This window comes from Pongo abelii, chromosome 21, assembly GCF_028885655.2.
Source record: "Pongo abelii isolate AG06213 chromosome 21, NHGRI_mPonAbe1-v2.0_pri, whole genome shotgun sequence".
NCBI classification, from domain to species: domain Eukaryota; kingdom Metazoa; phylum Chordata; class Mammalia; order Primates; family Hominidae; genus Pongo; species Pongo abelii.
The window spans coordinates 67,637,990-67,661,879 of record NC_072006.2 but is presented as its reverse complement, the minus strand read 5'-3'; the positions used below and the strand labels follow the sequence as shown (position 1 = coordinate 67,661,879).

Below are 23,890 nucleotides of genomic sequence, written 5' to 3'. Positions count from 1 at the left end.
TCAGCACAATGGCCAGCGTAAGCGCCTTTGTCCCAGTGATTCCATGGGCAGTAGCCTCCTGCCAGGTGTCTTCGCACATGTGTGCATGTGTGTTGGGGCCAGGACACTCACTGGATGAGGCTGGAGCCCATGCCCTCCCTGGAGAGTAGGTGGGTGGACGGTGGGTGTTGATACTCAGCAGCCCTGTGGATCCCCAAAGTGCGGTTTCCCAACAAGTGAGATGCAAGGGCAGATAGTGGAGACAGAGACTCATGCTTGCACGCACAGGCAGGCATCTGGAGGCCTCCCTCTGTGAGGGGTTTGGGGGTGGTGGTTTTTGCTTCCCACCTTATATCCTTTGAGTGCAAAGATAGCTTTTTAACTATGCGCCTGTGTGACTTTCAAATAAATAAAAACCCAAACCTTCTTAATGTCAGTCATGTTTAGACAATCCCATACCACTTGGGGGTGCTGCCAGGAGGGGGTATTGCCGGGAGGGGGTGCTGCTAGGAAGGGCTCTTGGATGAGCAACAGGTTCCCTGAGCAAGAAGTTTCCCGTCTGAAGGCAGACGGCCCACAGGGGATGGGATCTTGTCTGTCATTGAGGGCACAGGCTTAGAAATGGCAGACATTGTCTCAAGACGGCTGGGCCACCCAGAGAAGTGGCCAAAGTCCTCTGATCCATTTCCGTCCATGACATGAGGAGCTGCCTGCTCCCTGCGAGGGAGAGACAGTTGTTCCCTAACATTCGGTGCTGGGTGACCTCCCTTTTCCTGGCCAAGAGCTGGGCTGGGGTGTGAACCTGGGCAGGCCGGGCAGTGGACGTGGCCTTCCAAGGTTATAGGCAGCTCAACTCCTGGTTTTCTGTGACACCCTCCCAGGTCCTCAGGCCTGGCCAAGGTAAAGGCTTTCCCCCCAGAACTGGCCTGGGGACCTCAGCCCCCACTGCTGGTGCCACAGCCCCTGCATTCAATTCACTTTAGGGCCCCCTGTTCCCGTCAACTAGACCTGTCCTGCCCTTGGGCAGCCCCCAGTCTCCTTCCGTGTTAGGGTCAGCATGGAGCCTTCTGGAGTTCAGGGCAAAAGCCTGGGTGGGTCCAGGCAGTGGCTGTGGGATCCTGCCAGCCTCTTTCCTGGCCAGTGGGGCTAGGCTGGCATGGTGGTGCTTCCTCAGGCCTCACTGTGGGGGCCTCTCCTTCCATCTACATTTGTGAGTAGAACCTACTCAGCCCCAGGAGTCACCCTCCAAAATCTCTCCATAGGCATCACTGTGAGGCCTCCCCAGTGATCTCTGTAGTGAGCTGAAGAGTGTACCCCCAAAACTCATGTCCACCTGGTACCTGTGACTTTATTTAGAAATAGGTTCTTTGCAGATATAAACACATGACGATGAGGTTATCCTGGATTAGGGTGGGCTCTAAATCCAGATGAGTGTCCTTGTAAGAAGAGACACAGGCACAGAGGAAAAGGCTATGAGGTGACGGAGGCGAGGAGGAAAGACCAGGAAAGGCTGCCGGCCTCCACCGGAGGCTGGAGGAGACTAGGATCCTCCCCGAGGGCCCTGGAAGGAGCCTCTGTCTCCACTTCAGCCCAGCAATACTGATCTGAGACTTCTGGCCTCCAGAACTGGGAGAGAATAAATTGCCGTTATTTTAAGCACCCCAGTTCCTGGTACTCTGTTAAGACAGCTCCAGGAAACTGAAACACCTCTAGGTTCCTGCATTGCCGGCACTCAGCCATCTAAGAAGGCCCCTAAGCTCGGAGTGGCCACTTCCCGCAGGGCCAGTGCTGCCTCCTGTGACTGGCTGGGTATTTGTGGGTGAAGGCAGGAGGTAACAGCCAGTGTTGACAGAGCCCCGGCCTGACGCCAAGGGCTGCACACCCAGTTTCTTCCGCACACTCATCCTGTGAAAGGAGAGTAATTACCCCACCACAAAAGAGGAAAGGAGGCCTGAGGCTGAAGGCCCTGTAACTGGCTGTGAGGCTCTGAACTCCAGTGGTGACCACTGCACCGTCCTGGCCCAGGGATGGGAGCTGGGGGAGAAGACAGACGGGCTCCAAGAGTCCGAGTGTCTACTCTGACCACCCAGACACCCCCTTGCTGCAGTCATGGCCACCAAACAGGTCAGTGTCCTGGGAAGCAGGCACTCAGGTCCTGCCCAGGATGCGCAGGCCTTATCACACAGAGGCAGGTGGCAGGGTGCCCCCAGGAACCCCACTGTCCCTACAGTCCCTACACATCTTCTCCATGTCTGCCACCATCCTGGAAACGTGCTGTTCATTTTCGGATCTACCCCAAATGCACAGATTTCATCTTGGCCTGAGATGCCTGCCCATGGCCCAAACACATCAAAGTCCCAGTGGATCCAGATTCATCCTCAGGGCACCAGACATCCCCCAGCTCTGTTCCAGGGAAACAAGCCCAGCCTGCTTTCCCCAGCTTTAGGCGAGGCAGGGCTCCAGGGAGACCTGGTGATGAGCAACTTGGAGCAGCAGTCCTCTCTGTGGCTGACCGGCCTGCTCGGGGCAGTTTCCACCTCCTCCTGCAGCAGTGTGAGAGGCTGTCTGCTGCCCCACTGATGCGGATGTCCAGGCTTGGAGCCGTCTTGGGACTCCATTGCCGTCCCTGCTGTCACTGTTCACCCTGCTTAGCGCATCTGCCCGGGCCCACTTTGTGGAAAACACTCATTTGACGTCAGCCTGCCGGACACCCCATTCCAGGTCTTTCTCCTTCAGCAGGACCCAGATCCAGGCCACGTGAAGATGTTACACCTGCCAGAGCTGGAAAGAAAAATATCAACCTGGAAGCCTCTGTAGGGAGTTAGCCACAAGAGTGGCAGGAATGGATACTGGCTGCAGGGAGCGAAATTCAACACCTGACCAGAAGGGCGTCCAGGCTGGGGATGCTGAGGGGTTAGGAACTGAGAACTGGGCTCTCTTTGCACAGTTGCAGCTAAGAAGGGGCTGTCCATCCTCGAACAAAGATGAGAAGTCCCCTAGCCCGGCCTAGGCTGGGGCACAGAGCACTGCTGTAAGTCTCTTTTCCTCCTGGCGATGAAATCGGGGTCAAGAATCTAACATGAGAACTTGGTTATAAACCGGCGAGCCTCTCGCAGGTCCAGGGGTGCATCCACAGAACAGCTGACCTCCGGGACCGGGCTCAGGGCTCCGCTGCGGCTGAAGGCCAGGGCCGCAAAGCGAACAAAGCCCGCAGGTCCCGCGGCAAGGGCCGGGGCGCGCGACCTGGAACACGCGGGGGGCTCGGAGCTCTGGGCGGGCAGGTGTTTGTTTGCGCGTGGGGGAAGGGCAGACCGACCCCGGACAGACCCGTAGCCGGCTGTCGGACCAGAACAGCGTTTAGTCTTCGGACCTTGGGGAAAACCACAGTGGCCTCAGTGCCCGTAGCGCGTCGGGGGTGCGGCTGTAGCCGGGGTGTGTGTGTGTGTGTGGGGGGGGGTGCACACCTGGCCGCAGCCCGCCAGCCCCTTCCCGCCAGGCCCCGCGGCGCCTCCGGACACGCCCCACGTGACTTCCCCGGCTCAGGGCTTCCCCGCCCAGCCAGCTGCGGTCCCCGCCCCGCCGCGCGAGACTGGGACCTGAGAGCGAAATCCGTCCCGTAAGACGGCAGCGCGCAGGCGCGAAGCGTGGCGGCCCGGCGCGGCGCTCCCGGCCTGCCCCGCGTGCACGCTGACGCCGCGCAGTCTCGTCCCCTACCGCCGCCGTCGCCGCAGCTGTCGCCGCCGCCGCCGCCATTGGAGTCGACGCCTCCTCAGCGCGTCCGCGTCCCGGGCTCACCGCCGCTGCCACCTCGCCAGGGGCCCGCGCGCCCAGCAGCCGCCGCCGCCGCCCGGCCGGCGCCCGGGGAATTGGCGGCGGGGCCCGGGGCCGCGCGAGCTAGGGTGACAGGCCCGGCCTCTGGGGGAGGCCCGAGCCGGCAGGCGCCCCGGCCCCGCGTCTAGTTGTTCATGAAGCATGTCGGCCACCAGCGTGGACACCCAGGTAGCGGGGCAGGGTTACAGGGGCCGCGGCCGGGGCCGAGTCGCTGGGTCTGGGTTGGGGTCCTGGGGCTGGAACGCAGAGCCCGGGGTCGCGGGGGCCGGGCCCAGGCGGAGCCGGGGTTTTGGGGCCAGGGTCGCACGTGACCGCGCCTCGGGGCCAACGGAGCTCGCGGCCCGTTGGAGATCAGTTCTCTGGTGAATAACTTTGTGTTTCCCTCTTCCCCCGGGTTGTGTGTACCCCACGTCCCGGCCTGCGGCGGTGCAGAGAACAAAAGGACAAGATAATAAAGGTGAGCGGAGTCCCGGGACGGCCGGCGCGGGCTGGAGTGGAGGAGGACGGGGAAGGAACGGTCCAGGAAGCTGCGTCTGGAACCGGAAACTTTCTCTCTTCCGCCAGCTTCAGGGAGATAAAACTTGAGGTTGTGCGACGATTCTGGGAGATTTGACAGGTCGAAGACAGGGGCTTCTCAAGAAGTGAATAAATGATTGCTCAGAGTAATTTGGGCCCTTCTTTCCCCACTGCATGATAATGGATTTGCTTTGGGGAAGGGGAGGTAGGAGAGCCGGGTGGACATGGCCGCAGGGGATGAGCGACTTGCCTTGCTCCGCCCAGCAGGGGCTGCTCTAGGAGAGGGGCAGTCCAAGGTTCTGCAGGCTAAGCTCCATATTCCGGGTAGTTTCAGCCCCTGTTTTCCAAGTCTGTTAGCATCTCCTGTGACATTATGGCTTGGGATAAACCCTCAGAGCGCACTTGTGTGAAAACTGTTAAGTGATACTTCACGTTTACTTGGAACACTTTTTTAGCCAGTTTGTGTGTCAGCTCAGGTGTAACCAAATACGGTTCATCTTGTTTTAAGATTGGAAAAGGCCCAGCACTTTATTTACCTTTGCTTTCTTTTTCTGGCTGAGCATAATAACAGTGGGAAGGTAAGTGGTGTAAAAGGAAAACCAGTCTTGGGGCACCCAAATCGCTGAGCCAAAGGGAGAAAGCTATGCTGGGAACTGCTGAGGGCAAACCTGCCTCCCATTCTATTCCTGAAAAAGATAGCTTCTAAGACAAAGAAAGTTACATATCTCCCCCAGAGTTTCCCCACAAGGAAATTCCTGGTGGACAAAGGACAGAACTCAGAGTCATTCCTGCTCACTGAGATAAATGCTTATCTGATTGCTTCCTTTGGAAAGGCTAATCAGAAATTCAAAAGAATGCAGCCGTTTGTCTCTTATCTACTTATGACCTGGAAGCCCCCACCCTGCTTCAAGTTGTCCCGCCTCTCCGGACCAAACCAATGTACAGCTTACATTGATTGTTCTCATGTCTCCCTAAAATGTATAAAACTAAGCTGTGCCCCGATCACCTTGGGCACATGTTGTCAAGACCTCCCGAGGCTGTATCATGGGTGTGTCCTTAACCTTGGCAAAATAAATTTTCTAAATTGACTGAGACCTGTCTCAGATATTTGGGGTTCACTGTGGAGAGTCAGATAATAGCTCCCAACAGTCCTTCAGTTGCAGCCCCTTCCCTCCTAAGTTTTCTTCCCTCTGTTCTCCATACATTTGGGCATACATTCTGCATTTGGGCTTTTGGAGGCTCCACTTGTATTTGCCACACATAAGTCTTCTTAGACCATGTCAGTTTTCACCCTGGTTATGTGTTCCTTGCACTATGTGTTAACACTTAATTTGGTTAATCTCACCAAATTACGATTAAGCCTTTATTTAAAATTTAGCCTAAATTATTGAAAGTTTCCCGTCCCCCTTCTAATTAGTTGTGTAAACATCAGTTCTATACTGGTTGTACTCCTTTTAAAAGTAAAGCATAATTTCTGCTAGAAATAGATGGAAATAGACTTTGCTAACTTTGACTTCCATGCTTAAGTAATCTTTTAAAATTTGAGGGTAATATTTTGCAACTTTTTGTTCTAGTACAAAATGGTTCTTTACATCAGAAGGATACAGTTCATGACAATGACTTTGAGCCCTACCTTACTGGACAGTCAAATCAGGTGAGTTTATTTTGTTAGCATATATTTGTTTTTAAGTTGGTTTTAATTGTTTTGTAACACACCTTTACTGTCATTTCTGATTTTTAAATTATCCTAAACAACAAAGCAGCAGACTGTAAAGTATTAGAAATGATAGAATGCTCATGAAGATGTGCCTCCTGTTAACCTTGGGCATGAGTGGGGTGAAAATGATTTTCCCCGTGGAGGAGGCAGCATCCCACTGGGGCCGGGATGCAAACAGGTCTAGTTGGCTCCAGTGTTTGTGGGTCAGTGGTGTGTCTTGCCTTTCACGCAGTGGAGGTGTGTGTGTGTTTCTGAAGCTTCCTGGTTATTTTTAGCTCTGGATGATTGGAATTGTGGTCTGGGGAAGCAGCTAAGAGCTGGGCTGTGGAGCGACTGTGAAGCCAGACGCCGCCTGGGTTTCAGTCTTTTTTTTGAGACAGAGTCTCACTCTTGCCACCCAGGCTGGAGTGCAATGGCGTGATCTCAGCCTACTGCAGCCTCTGCCTCCCGGGTTCAAGCAGTTCTCCTGCCTCAGCCTCAGGAGTAGCTGGGATTACAGGCACCCACTACCACGTCTAGGTAATTTTTGTGTTTTTAGTAGAGACGGGGTTTCACCATGTTGGCCAGGCTGGTCTCAAACTCCTGACCTCAGGTGATCCACCCGCCTCGGCCTCCCAAAGTGCTGGGATTATAGGCGTGAGGCACTGCGCCTGGCCTGGATTCAGTTTTAACTCCACCACTGACTGGCCTGTGTCCATGGCTTGCCTTCTCTTGCCTCAATTTCCTTTTCTGTGGAAGAGAGAGAGTAGTAACTCTTTGTAGAATTGTTGGGAGGATGACATCAGATGGTGCACATAAAGCGCTGAGACAGTACCTGATACAGCAGGGCCCAGCGAGTCATAGCTGCCCTGTTTTCTTAGGTAATTCAGGCTTTCTCTGCCTTGGCACTGTGGACATTTTGCATGGGAACATTCTGTTTTGGGGGCTGTCCTGTGCATTGTTGGATGTTTAGCAGCCTCCCTGGCTTCCCACCCACTAGATGCCATTAGCAACTCCTTCTCCCCATCCCCAGTTGTAGCAAGCAAAACTGTCTTGGTGGATGTTTTTTGGGGGATACAATTGCCCTGGTTAAGATCTACTGGGAGCTGCTCTCTCTCCTCTGTGCTGCTGTTGCAGCAAAACTCTCAAGAGAAGTGGTGTCTGTTTATGTCTGTTTAAGAGTCCAACTCGGGAATCAGACTTCCCCTGCCTCACTTTTCTACCTCCAGGCTGGTGGCTTGGATGAGGGGCTGCACCTCTGTGAGCTCCTCACTTTGGTGAGCAGGCCTCATGGGGCAGCACAAAGCAGATGCTCTGAGTGCTCCATTTCGTGTGCTGTGATTCACATTCCTTCCTCCGCCATTCCAAGTAGCCCTCAGCTACTGGGCATGTTTGCTTTAAAGTAAGACCGGGCTTCACCTCTTCTCTGTGAAGAAATAAAACTAGTCTGCCCTTTTCTTAGGTGTCTTAGAACTTCTTAGAGTGTTCCTTCATCCCCTTCCCTCCTACTGCACTTGGTGAATCAAGCAGCTTAGAGACCAAGAAACCTTGTACAGGTGGAGCCTTGGCAGCCCCGCCCCCCACTCCGACCCTGCTTTTGTTTCTTGTCTCTTGGTTGCCTTCCGAGAATCTGCCCCCCTCCTCTGGGCAGAACTGACTTGACTTTAGTGATGGGCCTTTGGATAGAGGTAGTGGTAGGAAGTTAACTGATTTTTTGAATATCTTGTTTTCTAGTGTGTTCTTATTATTTTAGTACTTTAATGGTATTATGTACTGAATTTTAGCCAATAAAGGGGGAGGGAGGTTGCATCAGTACACTTAAAAGTGTGTGTGTGTGTGTGTGTGTGTGTATTTTGGAGACAGGGTCCTGCTCTGTTCCCCAAGCTAGAGTTCAGGGGCATGATTATAGCTCACTGTAGCCTCAAATTCCTGGGCTTAAGCAATCCTCCTGCCTCAGCTTCCTGAATAGCTGGGACTACAGGCATACACCACTACACCTGGTGATTGATTGATTGATTGATTGATTGTAGACACAGGGTCTCTTTATGTTGCCCAGGCTGGTCTTGAACTTCTGGGCTCAAGTGATCTTCCTGCTTTGGCCTCCCAAAGTGCTAGGGTTACCGGTATGAGCCACCGTGCCCAGCCAAAAATATTTTTATAAAGTCGGAGCTTTTGTGTTGTTTGGGAGGATTTCTTTACAAATCGATTATTTTTATGTCAGCGGGTGTCTTAGCTCCATATGTAGAGTATACAGTATGGTTTTATAACTTTTGATTTACACAGACATACCTCTGGAGCCATGGCCACAGTTAAGATAGTGGACATATCCATTAGCTCTGGGTCCTTTTTTGTTGGAGACAGGGTCTCACTCCATTGCCCAGGCTGGAGTGCAAGGTGTGATCACAGCTCACTGCAGCCTCGACTTCCCAGGCTAGGTGATTCTCCCACCTCAACCTCCCAAGTAGCTGGGACTGCAGGCATGTGCCACCACGCCCAGCTAATTTTTTAATTTTTAGTAGACATGAAATATTGCTGTGTTGCCCAGGCTGGTCTCGAACTCGTGGGCTCAAGCAATCCACACGCATCAGCCTCCCAAAGTGCTACGATTATAGGCATGAGCCACTGGTGCCCAACCTAACCCTGGGTACTTAAAAGAGAAAAATCCAGATATGGTTTGTAGTAGCCAGTTGGAGGCTACTGTGGTTCCTGTTTTGTGTGAAACTGTAATTCTTAGAATGGTTTAGAAAGTCTTAGGAGAATGCCTGCCTGTTAGGTTGGTTTCACTTGTAATGGGCTGTGAGGGGTTGTTGTCGTGTGGCGGGGGTCCTTCCCTCAGAGAGGCTTCACCCGCCAGAAGCCTTGCTGTGCTTCTGGCGCTAGAGTTTCCGTCCTAGTTGCCCCTGAGGCCCTTGCAACTGTAGCCGCTCAGTATCTGTCTTCTAGTCTGTGACTTGAATGGGAGTTGGGGGAGCAGAGGAACTGGGAGTGAAGGGTTCTGGGTTGGGCTTGATTGTCGTGATTTTCTCTCTCTTTTTTTTTGTTTTTTGAGACGGAGTCTCGCTCTTGTTGCCCAGGCTGGAGTGCAGTGGCGCGATCTCAGCTTACTGCAGCTTCCACTTCCCAGGCTCAAGTGATTCTCCTGCCTCAGCCTCCCGAGTAGCTGGGATTACAGGCACGCGCCACCATGCCTGGCTAATTTTTTTTGGTATTTTTAGTAGGGACGGGGTTTCTTCATGTTGGTCAGGCTGGTCTTGAACTCCCGACCTCAGGTGATCCCCTCGCCTCTGCCTCCCACAGTGCTGGGATTGCAAGCATGAGCCACGGTGCCCAGCCAATTTTCTCTTTTGAGGCTTTGCCTGCTCAGGGACTTCTGGTTTCCCAGTTCTCTGTTGTTTTCTGAAAGGAAAGACTGTGAAATGACCCAGAACAGTTCCAACTCAGAGTTTAGAAGACACTGTCTCGGCATGATGCCTGAGTTGGGAATAGATGCCGCTGGCCCACCAGGCTTCCTTTACACTCCCTGACCAACAGACTGAGTGTGTTTGCTGTGATCCCGCTGACAGAAATTACCAAAGCCATCTGGGCATGGGGGAGATGGCACCTGTACCTGTGCTGCCGGATGCAGTTTTGGTCAGCAACAGACCACAATATGATAGTGGTCCCATAAGATTATGATGGTGCTGAAAAATTCCTGTCACCTGGTGATGTTGGAGCTACCATGTTTAGGGCAGTGTATTACTCAGGTGTCTGTGGTGCTGCAGTAGGTGTAACCAACCCTACTGCCCCGGTCATACCAGAGTATACACCTGCAGTTACGTACAGTACCGTACAGTACGTAATAATTGGTGATAAACGACTGTTACTACTTTATGTAGTTACTATACTTTTAAGAGTGTATTCTGCCTACTTACTAGAAACAAAGTTAACTGTAAAGCAGCCTCAGGCAGATTCTTCAGGAGGAATCCAGAAGAGGCATTGGTGTCACAGGAGATGACAACTCCATGCGTGTTGTTGCCCCTGAATACTTTCCAGTGGGGCAAGATGTGGAGGTGGAAGATCCAGACCTTGTGTAGGCCTAGGCTAATATGTGTGTTTTTTGTGTCTTTTTGGGTTTTTGGTTTTTTTGTTTTGTTTTGTTTTGAGGCAGGGTCTCTCCCTCATCTGGGCGGAAGTGCAGTGGTGACTCATTGCAGCCTTGACCTCGTGGGCCCAAGTGATCTTCCTGCCTTATTTTTGATTTTTTGTAGAGATGAGGTCTCACTGTGTTGCCTGGGCTGGTCTCGAAATCCTGGGCTGAAGCAGTCCTCCTGCCTCAGCCTCCCAGAGTGCTGGGATTACAGGCATGAGCCACTGTGCCTGGCCGTGTCTTCATTTATAACAAAAAAGTTCAAAAAGTTAAAAAAAAATTTAATAGAAAAAAGCTTATGGAATAAGGATATAACCAAAAAAATTTTTGTACAGCTGTATGACATACTTGTGTTTACAAAAGAGTCAAAAACTTTAAAGCTTTTAAAAAAGTAGTTTGTAAAGTAAAAAAGCTACAGTAGGCTAGAGTATATTATTGAAGAAAGGAAAATTTAAAAATTGAGTGTAGTCTTAAGTGGACGGTGTTTCTAAAGCTGACAGTGGTGTCCAGTGAGAGCCCAAACCTTCACATTCACTCACTGACTCACCCAGTGCCACTCAGGCCTACCTGCTCCATTCACCGTAAGTGCTCTGTACAGGTGTCCCGTTCTTGATTTCTTATACCGTATTTTTACTGTACTTTTTCTGTGTTTAGATATGTTTAGACACACAGATACTTATCATTGATGTTACAGTTACTTCCATTATTCATTACAGTTACACGCTGTACAGGTTACAGCGTCAGTGTGTGGTAAGGATGCTGCCTCCACGCTCACATGTCTCTGTTTGTGTAAGTACACTGATCACACAGTGACGAAATTGCTCATCAGGTTTTGGGTGGTTTTTTTCACTGAACACAATGCCTCATCAGAGCATCTAGGACTTCTTTGAGAACAGCCTGGAGATGCTTGGCACAGGGCTTCCTGCTGTGCCTGGGCAGCTCTGGTGGGCCCAGGGTGACCTGAGGGCCAGCAGGGGAGTGTCAGTTTCTTGTGGCTACATCTAAAAATATGGGCTTCCTTAAAATACCCAGTGGCAGTGCCTGCTAAGTAGGCATTTGCCATCACAACGGCTTCCCAGAAACGCAGCTGGAAGGATATAGTGGGATCTTAACATGCTTCTTACTGGCAAGTTGCTGAAACAAATGCAGAAATTCTGTCAGAAACTGCTGTCTCTGCATATTGATGCCACCAGCTGAGGGACTGAAATTGCAGCCTCAGAAGGACCAGTCCTGAAAACAGATCTGAAAAAGTGAGCAGCCAAGTAAGTAAATTAGGGTTTTTCGGTTATTTTCCTCTAACATTTTCTCTGTGCTCCCTAAGGCTTTTCCTGAAGAACCACAGGTCATCCTGGTAGGCCTGTTCCCAGTCCTGGGTCAGAGCTGGTTCTCAGGAGCCATGTCACTCCCTCACTTTTCAGCAGTACCCTTGATACTTTTCCATTTTACATAATTAATTATTTTGTTTGTTTTTTATTAAGCAAATGCTTCTCTCTGTTCCTCTTGGGCTTCTGAAGGGATCCTTTTTGCTTCTCCCTCTAGTCGCTCCTTTTGGTCATTCCAACTCCATCTCAGAAAAATGGATATAGGAAGTAAACTTAACCAGTTTTAACTTCAACTTAAATGGTTTTGGTCATTCGGATGGAAGTTTCTTTTTTTTAATGTGGTTAAATTTGAGTAAGTATGTAAAACTGCTCTTAGTTCTTTTTTGTTTGTTTTTGTTTTTGTTTTTGTTTTTTTTGAGACGGAGTCTCACTCTGTCACCCAGGCTGGAGTGCAGTGGCGCAATCTTGGCTCATGGCAACCTTCACCTCCCAGGTTCAAGCAATTCTCCTGCCTCAGGCTCCGGAGTAGCTGGGACTACAGGTGCTTGCCACCATGCCCGGTTTAGTAGAGACGGGGTTTAACCATATTGATCAGACTGGTCTCGAACTCTGACCTTGTGATCCACCTGCCTCGGCCTCCCAAAGGGCTGGGATTACAGGCACGAGCCACTGTGCCCGGCCTAATTCTAATGTAGAGTTAGGGCTTTTTTGTGTTTTACTGTTTGGAGTTTCAAATAACCTGGAGATAATATGTTCCCTGATTATTTAAAGTTTCTTTATCATTTTTAAGTTAGTCACAGGAGGAGGCTTAAGAATCTAAAGTTGTGTTTTCCTTTGTCAGGGGACTCCGATTTTGCCTTTAAAATGTGTTAATCTTTCTTTTTCTTTTTTCTTTTGTCTTTTTTTTTTTTTTTGAGATGGAGTTTTGCTCTTGTTGTCCAGACTGGAGTGCAGTGGTACAACCTCGTCTCACTGCAAGCTCCGCCTTTCGGGTTCAAGCGATTCTCCTGTCTTGGCCTCCCAAGTGGCGGCGATTACAGGCACGTGCCACCATGCCCGGCTAATTTTTTGTATTTTTAGTAGAGATGGGGTTTCACTGTGTTGGCCAGGCTACTGTCAAACTCCTGACGTCAGATGATCCACCTGCCTCGTCCTCCCAAAGTGCTGGGATTACAGGCCAGAGCCACTGTGCCCGGCCAAAAATGTGTTAGCCTTTCTTTGATGAGGTCTTCAGTTCTCCGCAGGGGCTGCAGTGAGGTGCCTAGCATGTGGAAGTGTTCAGCAGTCTTCTGTGGAGGCGGCTGCAGAGTAGCAGGATCATGGTTTTGCTTGTATTGTCCTTAAAAGATCTGTTTATGCCACTCATTTACGAGGACCAAAATATGCTTGCTCAGAGGAAGTAATGTGTTAAGAACAAGCTTTGAATTTGTTCTTTTTTTTTGGAGGGGCGGTGGGGACAGAGTCTCGCTCTGTAGCCCAGGCTGGAGTGCAGTGGCGCGATCTCAGCTCACTGCAAGCTTGGCCTCCCGGGTTCATGCCATTCTCCTGCCTCAGCCTCCCGAGTAACTGGGACTACAGGCGCCTGCCACCACGCCCGGCTAATTTTTTGTATTTTTAGTAGAGAGGGGGGTTTCACCGTGTTAGCCAGGATGGTCTTGATCTCCTGACCTTGTGATCCGTCCACCTCAGCCTCCCAAAGTGCTGGGATTACAGGCATGAGCCACTGCACCCGGAGTTAATGCAACTATATCCCTGAGAAGTAAACTTTCACACTCGTAACTCAGTGCCCACGGAGCCTTGGCGCTAAGGAATGTTGAGGGAGCAGCACAGCTCGCCTCCAGCACTTGGCAGCGAGTGAGCGCTGAACCTGTGCCTGGCTGTGCGTGAGACAAAGGGAGGTCAAAGGCCCTGAAAGGAGGCTGCATGTGTTTTCCAGGCAGCCCGAACTGTGCGTTTCCAGTTGTCTCCCACGCACTGTGACCAGGACTGTGACTGGGACAGCTTCCCTCACCAGGGAAGGAGTGTGGGGCAGCAGCCTGACATGTGGCTCATAAAGAAGGCAGAGGACAGCATCTCCAGGTTTTCTTATGTACAGAATGACTGACTTCACATAGCTTTACAAATTAACCTGCTTCTTTACCCTCAGAGTTTTGGAGGAAAGATGGCAGATGTAATAGGAAATGCGCTGTCAGTGATTGAGGTAAAAATGGAAATCCGGCCCACAGGACCCCAGGTCACTATATCCAGCCTGCCTGTGTGGCCGTGTAACCCGTTGAGGACAGAAAGTGTCAGGAGGGTTTAGGGCTGCCAGCAGAGCTGATTAGTGTCACCGTCTTCTGTGGCTCAGGGTGTGAATGGTGGTGATCTGGAGCTGAAGGATTTGCAGAATACTGGCTGGAACTGCAGGCCCTGCACCTTGGGTAGAGGGAAGCTGGATGGGTCATTTGTGGGCTCTCTTGTCTGTGCGGCCTGTGTGCTAGGTGTGTCCATTTAATACTTAAAACAGATTTTCAGGGATGTTGCATGCTGAATGTAATGTTCATTTTTTTACGTGGTAAGTGATGTCCTGTCTTAGTTAAGGCTTTAAGTGTAAGTCAGAAGTGTCCTTGGGCATCAGTTTCTGTGGCCTGACTCCTCTGGTTGGTGTTGTGGCCAAGTGGATTAGAATACCACACAGCCATTGAGGTCTTTTTTTTCCCATCTGCTCTTTTTGCCTGGGAAGGAAGATGTGTTGTGATTGCAGCGCTGCTGAGGAGCATGTGTCCAGCTAATGGGAGGAGGAGGGCTGGCTTCCCTGTGGGGGGGGACTGTCCTCTTGCCTGCCGTCCTTGAAGGCACCTGCGGCCAGCGACTCAAGGAGCCAAGTCCTGTGCACAGACTGCCTCCCTGATTCGCTCACCCTCCTGTCTGGGCCTGTTGGCCAGGGCAGCACCCGAGGGAAAGGCTGCAGCAAAGGAGCCAGCATCATGGAAATTGTTTTGAGGGAGAATAAGCTCAGATTAATCTCATGTTTGTAGAACACTGATAGCATCCCACTTGTCTTCTTATACCCCCAGAATCTCAAATTTGTATTACAGGGAAACAGCAGTTAGTGCATTTTAAAAGATGATTCTAGGGCCAGGCGCTGTGGCTCATGCCTGTAATTCCAGCACTTGGGAGGCTGAGGCGGCTGGATCACCTAAGGTTGGGAGTTCGAGACCAGCCTGGCCAAGATGATGAAATCCTGTCTGTACTAAAAATAGAAAAATTAACCGGTGTGGTGGTGTGCTTCTGTAATCCCAGCTACTTGGGAGGCTGAGGCATGAGAATCGCTTGAACCTGGGAGGCGGAGGTTGCAGTGAGCTGAGATCGCGCCACTGCACTGCAGCCTGGGCGACAGAATGAGACTTCGTCTCAGAAAAAAAAGGGGGGGGTTCTGGAATTGTCTGCTCACAAGTGGAGAAGTCAACAGGAAGAAAATTAGAAAACAAATTGGATTTCTGAAGCCCTCAGCATTCTAGGATGGGAGCAGGAGGCAGGAAGTGGTGGCCAGGTCACCGGTTCATTAGTCTGCTGGTGTTGGGGCACTGCCCCCAGGGAGAGCTGCTTGTGGTCACCCCTCCAGTGAAGCAGGCCTGTTTCAATGTCTGGGATCCCACAGTCTCCCTCATTGCCTCAGCTACCTTCCCACCTGGTGTCCCGGACTGGGTGCTGTTATCCTTCATAGTGTGGCCTTTGATGCCAGTGTGAGAGGTCAGTGTGGCAGGGATGAGGTTGTGAGATGAAGTCTGGAGCATATTCTCTTTATGTAGAACCTTCTGGTTACTTGGGGGACTGGGGGGAGGGGAGCAGGAAAACTAAAAATCCAAAAACGGGCGTCACAGACTGGAGAGCCCTGTGTTTTACTTCCTGCTCTGTTTTCTGTAATAGCATTTTGGCACTCTTAGATGATGCATCTAGGCGGGAGCCTTCTTACCTCACACTGGACCCCTTCTCACCCACCTGTGTGCAGGTGTGTGTGCACACACACATACAGACACACCTCACACGAAAGCCATTTTAAGGCAGTGTTGGAGGGACCCAATCATGACCAGACCCTTGGTTGGGTCTCTCCAAGGAGATGCCGTCCCAGAACTGCTGACCCTAAGTCTAAATTTGTGCCCTGGGCAGCTCTTCAGAGACCCCTACGATGGGGTATTCAGGCACTCACCTTCTCTAGCAGATCGTTTTGCCTCATGGTTCCGTCACTTTAAAACTACTCTCTGAGGTTCCAGTCACTACACAGACATGTTTTCATAAGGAAGCCCAGGTGAGCTGGCATCCAAAGCGAGGGCTGCTCTGCACCCGGAGCGCAGAGTCCACACTTTGGATGCTTTCTCTTGGCTGAGGAGCTGGAGCTAGCCAGGGCCCTCTGTGCAGGGGCCTACTCCAAGAGCCCAATGCTGTGCCCAGGAAATCATGGGAATGTGAACCCCCTTGGACTTAGAGGCAGGGGCCGTCTGCTAGGAAGGGTGTGTGGAAGGAGCCTCTGAAGCACCCTTGAAGGATTCTGGGAGAGCTTTGGTCCAGGTATGGGAGAGTGTCCCAGGAGGAATGTCAAGGCCCGGAGGTGGGCGCCCAGGCCTGCTGAGTAATCAGTGAGCTTGGGGTCTGTTTTCTGGAGCAAACTGCCTCATGGCCCTGCACATCCTGGCTTGCCAATGGAAATATCTCTGCCGTACAAAGCTGTTTCGGTTCCCATGATGCCGTCCGTGTCTGTCATAAACGTTGTCGTCAGCAGGCAGGGGTTTATTCCTAACTCTGGATTCCTTTGTAGGTAAGAGTAGAGGGAGGGGCTGCTACCTTGCCAGTTCTAGAGAGGCTTAGGTTAGTCATTTAGCCTGAATTCAGAGCCTTGCAAATGATGCTTCGTATTTTGAGACGGCACCCTGGTTTGTGTTCATTATTAATTTCTCTGTCTTGATTTGGTTCTCACATTGGCGACTACAGCTTTCCTTCTGGAAGGAGTAGCCCCATGCTGTGCAGGTTTTGTTTTTGCTCCACCTGTGCTTAAGCAAGAGGCGGTTGGCATTCTCAGCATCTCCTCGTGTTGTGGAAGTGGTGTAACTTGTCACGTTTGCTTTTGCAGAGTAACAGTTACCCCTCAATGAGCGACCCCTACTTGTCCAGCTATTACCCGCCGTCCATTGGATTTCCTTACTCCCTCAATGAGGCTCCATGGTCCACTGCAGGGGACCCTCCGATTCCATACCTCACCACCTACGGACAGCTCAGTAACGGAGACCATCATTTTATGCATGATGCTGTTTTTGGGCAGCCTGGGGGCCTGGGGAACAACATCTATCAGCACAGGTTTAATTTTTTCCCTGAAAACCCTGCGTTCTCAGCATGGGGGACAAGTGGGTCTCAAGGTCAGCAGACCCAGAGCTCTGCATATGGGAGCAGCTACACCTACCCCCCGAGCTCCCTGGGTGGCACGGTGGTTGATGGGCAGCCAGGCTTTCACAGCGACACCCTCAGCAAGGCCCCCGGGATGAACAGCCTAGAGCAGGGCATGGTTGGCCTGAAGATTGGGGACGTCAGCTCCTCTGCTGTCAAGACGGTGGGCTCCGTCGTCAGCAGCGTAGCACTGACTGGTGTCCTTTCTGGCAACGGTGGGACAAATGTGAACATGCCAGTTTCAAAGCCGACCTCGTGGGCTGCCATTGCCAGCAAGCCTGCAAAACCACAGCCTAAAATGAAAACAAAGAGCGGGCCTGTCATGGGGGGTGCGCTGCCCCCTCCACCCATAAAGCATAACATGGACATTGGCACCTGGGATAACAAGGGGCCAGTGCCGAAGGCCCCAGTCCCCCAGCAGGCACCCTCTCCACAGGCTGCCCCACAGCCCCAGCAGGTGGCTCAGCCTCTCCCAGCACAGCCCCCACCTTTGGCTCAACCGCAGTATCAGAGCCCTCAGCAGCCACCCCAGACCCGCTGGGTTGCCCCACGCAACAGAAACGCGGCGTTTGGGCAGAGTGGAGGGGCTGGCAGCGATAGCAACTCTCCTGGAAACGTCCAGCCTAATTCTGCCCCCAGCGTTGAATCCCACCCTGTCCTTGAAAAACTGAAGGCTGCTCACAGCTACAACCCTAAAGAGTTTGACTGGAATCTGAAAAGCGGGCGTGTGTTCATCATCAAGAGCTATTCTGAGGACGACATCCACCGCTCCATTAAGTACTCCATCTGGTGTAGCACAGAGCACGGCAACAAACGCCTGGACAGCGCCTTCCGCTGCATGAGCAGCAAGGGTCCCGTCTACCTGCTCTTCAGCGTCAATGGGAGTGGGCATTTTTGTGGGGTGGCCGAGATGAAGTCCCCCGTGGACTACGGCACCAGTGCTGGGGTCTGGTCTCAGGACAAGTGGAAGGGGAAGTTTGATGTCAAGTGGATTTTTGTTAAGGATGTGCCCAATAACCAGCTCCGGCACATCAGACTGGAGAATAACGACAACAAACCGGTCACAAACTCCCGGGACACCCAGGAGGTGCCCTTAGAAAAAGCAAAACAAGTGCTGAAAATTATCAGTTCCTACAAGCACACAACCTCCATCTTCGACGACTTTGCTCACTACGAGAAGCGCCAGGAGGAGGAGGAGGTGGTGCGCAAGGTGAGGCTGGGTGTTGCAGGCAGCTGCCATGCAGATGTGTCCTTGGTGTTGTACTTAGACCAGGTGGCCTGGTGGTGAGCAGATGCGGCAGGTCCGCCGAGCTGAGTCTCATGACAGGCAGCTCCCAGTTGGCCGCAGGTGGGCGGGCCCGGGTCCTGGCAGCCTTGTGGGCTTTCCCTGCGGAGGGTACTGCTAGTAACCAGTGATGGTATTTGAGTAGATGTCACCAAACGACTTTGATCACTTTCCAATTATAATTGAATAATTGGGACCACAGTGTACACATTCTGTTACAAAGAATTTGAGGGTAACTTTCTCCTCTCCTTTTTGAATTGTGATACTTTCTGGAACAGTGCTTCCCAGCCTCTGTCCATGAGGAACACTTAGGTGATACTCCCGCAGCACTGCGGTGGGCACGTAGGGCATCGAGACCCCACCTGGCCAAGGGCCCTTGCTTCCCAGGCACTGTCCCTCAGTAGTTGGGAATCTCTGGTCTTTGATCTGGAGGTCGTTGCTTTATTTTTCTTTTAAAAACCCAGTATCCTGCAGTTTTTGGAAACAAACTCACTCCATCTGGGTCGTAAAGAAAATGGTGGTGGTGGGGTAGGTTTGGAATTCAGACATTTTATAATAACAAATATGGATCCTATATCAAAAATCCATTGACTGGGCCTTTTTGAGACAATCCTGATTTCCTGGGATACTTGTAGCCAAACTCCTGAGTCTGTGCTGTCATGTGATGTCTGACGGGACTGAGTGTGTTTGCTCTTCAGAGGGGCTCAGATGCCCGTAAACTGGCACCGGCAATGGGAAAATGATGATGCTGACATACTTCATAATGCTTCCTTTATTCGAGAGAGTTCATCCTGAGATTCTCTCCTGCTTTTTAAAAAATATCCCTTCCTGAAATGTCAGTTGATAATAGATGGGTTTTCAGTGTTTTTTTCAGTTCTCTATGTTAAAGGAATTATTCACCTGTGAGCACCAAGTGTCCTAATGTATTTTGGGCAGAAAGGCATGTACATGGCATATATAGGGATGTATAGAGTAGAGCCGCCTGCACTGTCTGCAGTCCACATTAAGCGAGTCCTGAACAACTTGGGGCTTGTGGAACTTTGGAAAAGTATCAGTCCCTCTCTTTTGTGAGAAGAGAAGAGGATGTCATTTATTTCCAGTTACTGAATTCTGAATTAGTTACTGAAATTCTGTGTTTTAGCTCTTTTTTTTTTTTTTGAGTTGGAGTTTTGCTCTGTTGCCCAGGCTGGAGTGCAGTGGCGCAATCTCGGCTCACTGCAACCTCTACCTCCCGGGTTCGAGTGATTGTCCTGCCTTAGCCTTCCAAGTAGCTGGGATTACAGACAATAGCTCTTTTAGGTATAAAATGAATACTGAGTTGCTAAATTTGCAGGGATAATTGCTAATGAAGCTTTAGGTCCTTAGCTGGCTAAACTGGAAGCTGGCTGTGTGTGTGTGCGCACAGTTTTTCTTCTTAAATACTGTAATACTTGGGTTTCATAAAGTGTGCGGACTCCTGACCCGGTTGGTGTTTTTAAAATTCTAGTGTCCTACAACTTGCATTATAAAAACTTGATCTAGATAACTGCTTTTTTGTGTCGGGTTATGGGTTAAGCATCTTGGTAAGCAGCTTGCAGGGTCTGTGGGCATCTGCCTGCAGGCAAGATCCAAGTGTTCCTCAAATCACTGGGTGCTCCAAGGTGAGTCCAACAGAGCCGCCGGTGGAGCATCATTGGAAGGAACTTGGTAACCCTCCCCTAAACTGTTAGCCAAGCTGGAAAACTTTGGGCCCATGTGGGTCATTGTTAACATTAATTCATTTTATTGAAAGTGACAAATGAGAACCTGATTTGTTAATGTTTGGTGGAATTTCAAATAGCTTTTTTTTTTTTTTTTTTTTTTTTGAGCCAATCTCACCGTCAGCCAGGCTGGAGTACAGTAGTGCAATTTTGGCTCACTGCAACCTCAACCTCCGAGGTTCAGGCCATTCTCCTGCCCAGCCTCCCAAGTAGCTGGGATTATAGGCGCCCACCACCACACCCAGCTAAATTTTGTATTTTTAGTAGAGATAGGGTTTCACCGTGTTGGCCAGGCTGGTCTCAATCTCCTGACCTCAAGTGATCCACCCACCTCAGCCTCCCAAAGTGCTGGGGTTACAGTTGTGAGCCACCGTGCCCCGCCTCAAATAGCTTTTTTTTTTTTTTTTTTTTTTTTGAGACAGGTCTTTCTCCGTCTACCGGGCTGGAGTGCAGTGACTTAATCACAGCTTGTTGTAGCCTTGACCTCCTGGGCTCAAGCAGTCTTCCTGCCTCAGCCTCCTGAGTAGCTACAGGCGTGCACCACCACGCCTGGCTAATTTTTGTATTTTTTTTGTAGAGTCAGTGTCTTGCTATGTTGCCCAGGCTGGTCTTGAACTGGGCTCAGTCTTCCCACCTTGGCTTCCCAAAGTGCTGGGATTATAGGCATGAGCCACTGTGCCCGACGTCAAGTATCTTTTAAGCTTATTGGGCAGTGTAGAGAAGTGGAAGTGGTCCTTGAGGAGGTCCCCAGACTGGACTTGGCTGCTCGCCCTCCCTGCCTGCCAAGGTGCTCTAGGCCCTGTGCTTAACGGCTGGGCTAGTGGCTCATCCAGGATTGGAGTCTTAGGTGTCTTGAGGCTGAGACTCTGGGTGTCTAATGCTTTCTCCCTCTGGGTTTCCCATGAAGAGTCAGTGCAGTTTTTTTTTTGTTTTGTTTTTGTTTTTGTTTTAAGACAGTATCTTGCACTTTTGCCCAGTCTGGAGTGCAGTGGTGTGATCTCAGCTCACTGCAAGCTCCGCCTCCTGGGTTCACACCATTCTCCTGCCTCAGCCTCCCAGGTGGCTGGGACTACAGGCGCCCGCCACCACGTCCGGCTAATTTTTTGTGTTTTTAATAGAGATGGGGTTTCACTGTGTTAGCCAGGATGGTCTTGATCTCTTGACCTTGTCATCTGCCCGCTTCGGCTCCCAAAGTGCTGGGATTACAGGCGTGAGCCACTGCGCCTGGCCGAGTCAGTGCAGTTTTAAGAACAAAGTAATGTACTGAAGAGAGAGTTGTGCGGTTGTGCTGGTGGAGCCCCCTGAGCAGTTTTCTCAAGGTTCTCTCAGGACTTCGAAGAACAGACCCACCTTTTCTTTATCATTTAGAGTTTGGCCCCATTGCTGTAAAGGTCATAAACAAGTTGAGTGTTGAGAAAGTGAAATAGAGTTAGCATTTTGCAAGATTGCTGTCCAGCTATAAATGTAGAAACATACTGATTTCTTAGGATGGCAGTAGCTTTTATGGCAGCAGAGTCAGACCAAGTCCTGGGTTGATACATTTTTTGGTTTTAAAAAAAACCTAGAAATGGCCACTTCTTAGCTTAAAACAGTGAAAGTGGTGAGCATCCCACACTGTGAGCATTGCTTAGTTCCTCAGACTGACTGTCCTTGCCCTGGTGGCAGGTGACCCTGACCTGACCCCACATCGACCTCCAGGCCGACTCAGCAGAGTGGCTCTTTGACTTTGGAAACTAAGTAAAGAACAGAGAGAATCTTAGGCCATAAGCATTTCCTGGATGCTTGTTGAGCATTCCTCGAAAGAACGAGCTGTACTTCTTTGTCTTTTTTTTTTTTTTTTGAGAAATTTTATAAGGAATAGTATTTTTTAAAGAGCACATAGTAAACTTTCTAGCTGTTTATAAGGGCTGAAGGGAGATGGGGATCTGGGGAGTTTCCCTGTGAGTGGCTTTAACATCAGCTATTTGAACTCAAGAGATTGGTATTTGCTTTTTAGGAACAGCAATACCTCTTCTGTTAAGAGATTGATTGATTGAGAGTTTCGCTCTGTGCCCCAGGCTGGAGTGAAGTGGCACAATCTCAGCTCACTGCAACCTCTGCCTCCTAGGTTCAAGTAATTCTTGTGCCTCAGCCTTCAGAGTGGCTGGGATTACAGGCGCCTGTCACCACATCCTAATTTTTTTTTTTTTTGTATTTTTAGTAGAGGTGGGGTTTTACCATGTTGACCAAGCTGGTCTCAAATTCCTGAGCTCAGGCAATCCGCCCGCCTTGGCCTCCCAAAGTGCTAGGATTACAGGCATGAGCCACCACACCCAGCCTGTGAAGAGATTTTTTTTAACAGAGAATTTTTAAGAGAATGCGAAATACAGAGTTCTTAATTTTTCCAGTTTTACATTTGAGGGTAGGGAGGAAATGTTAATTCTTAAGAGTAGGACCTGCCTATCCAGGTCCTTAATCCAAATACTCTGGAACCTTCTCGGGACAGAGAACACCACAGCTGCTTGTGAGAGCAGCCACGGTTGAGGAGGCTGGTGTTTATTCCATTGCCCAGCAAAGTTTATTGTTAACCTGAAGACATATTCAGTCCATTTTTAGCAAAAGAGGAGGTTTCAGGTTAAATGTTTGGGTGTCCCGCCCGCTGGTTTTCTTTATTAGTTTGCATCTTGATAGATAAGGGGGCCAGATGAGGGTGGATGTGCCTGGGATACATCTTTTTGTTTTGTTTTTATTTCGAGATAGGGTCTCTCTCTGTTGCCCAGGCTGGAGTGCAGGGCAGATAATAGCTCACTGCAGCTGAAAACTCATGGGCTCAAGCGATGCTCTCGCCTCAGCCTCCTGAATAGCTGGGATTGCAGGGTGCGTCACCACACTCGGCCTGGGACACCTCTCTAGCTGAGTGGTACAGCGTGTGCTCCTTAGATCGCACATTTTCATCTTTGGATGCTGCCTTGTAAGGAGACTGAAGGGGCTTCTAGACCCTGCTACTCAGGGAGGCCAGTGTGGGAAAAGATTCGGGTGTAAGTCTCAAGCTTGTGTGTCACACACACTCTGGAAAAGATGATTCTCTTCTGGGAGTGGGCAGCAAACCTGGTCAGAGGAGCTTTGCCTTGAGCTGGTCTAGCCATGGGGGATTGGGGAGGGGCGTGCTCTTCCCCGTGGTGTGGGAGTGGGAAGGGCCTGAACTGGACAGGCCCACACAGGTCCTCCTGCCCTTCATTAGCCACGTGACACAGCACCTTGTTAGCCAGTTGGAAGGATTTTGGTGTCCTTTGAGCCACTGAGAAGTTTAAATGAGATAAAATACAGAAGAACAGCTTCCATCTCCCTGGCCTCCTTGAGAGCCTGGTGCCTGCCAGCTCCTCCCTCTGAGTGCAGAGAATTTCACATTGCTGTGTCCTTCCATGTGGAATGATAGTGGCACATGAGGGAAAGACAGCTGTGGGAGGCGAGGCTTCCCAGCAGACAGGTGGACCATGTGACTGTTGTGGTTGATGAGTTTCTCCTGGTAGAGGGGGTGGGGAGAAGGCCATGCCCAGTGTGGCCAGTCCCCCACAGAGCAGGCCCCAGTGCAGCTCAGAGTTGTGTGCTGGTGTGGCTTGGGTACCATTCAGGGTCCCGCCTCCAGATTTGCAGGTGCTGCTAAGGGGCAGCCTTGGATCTCACTTTTGGGAGGGATTCATTGGTGTGGTTACTCTGCGTTCAACTCTTGTCTTTTGTTTTTACAGGAACGGCAGAATAGAAACAAACAATGAGGGCGAACCAGTTTCTTACATGTTCTAACGTTTGACTTTGAAAACAGTTTAAAACACGTGTGCTTGGTCAGCTCCAGTGTGTCGTCCCGTGTGGGGGTTGAGTGTTGCATCTTTGCCTTTCTTGTCGTTGATTTTTGCCCAGATGGATCTGCATTTATTTGTACTTTTTCTATGTATTATAATCTTGTAGAAGTCACTAATAAAGGAGTATTTTTTTGTCAGCTTA

At 50.7% G+C, this 23,890-nt stretch overlaps 1 protein-coding gene across 2 annotated transcripts; it reads left to right on the top strand.

Annotated features, from left to right (window-relative positions):
- The first annotated feature begins 3,695 nt into the window (after positions 1-3,695).
- Positions 3,696-23,890, top strand: YTHDF1 (YTH N6-methyladenosine RNA binding protein F1). 2 transcript variants are annotated; one of them, XM_024238760.3, is made up of 5 exons: positions 3,696-3,978; positions 4,243-4,267; positions 5,901-5,980; positions 16,578-18,098; positions 23,638-23,890. In XM_024238760.3, the coding sequence occupies exons 1-5, from the start codon at positions 3,952-3,954 to the stop codon at positions 23,662-23,664; spliced, it is 1,680 nt and encodes a 559-aa protein (XP_024094528.1). In that variant the 5' UTR covers positions 3,696-3,951; the 3' UTR covers positions 23,665-23,890. The 2 variants fall into 2 exon arrangements, with proteins under 2 accessions (XP_024094528.1, XP_024094529.1); XM_024238761.3 differs by lacking the exons at positions 3,696-3,978; positions 4,243-4,267 and adding an exon at positions 4,276-4,396.

Bases quoted from the DNA above. Each gene is read 5' to 3' on its own strand.
- YTHDF1 (XM_024238760.3), top strand. From the start codon at position 3,952: ATGTCGGCCACCAGCGTGGACACCCAG. The intron at 4,268-5,900 runs GTGAGCGGAGTC...TTTTTGTTCTAG, and splicing joins AAAAGGACAAGATAATAAAG to TACAAAATGGTTCTTTACAT. The intron at 18,099-23,637 runs GTGAGGCTGGGT...TTGTTTTTACAG, and splicing joins AGGAGGAGGTGGTGCGCAAG to GAACGGCAGAATAGAAACAA.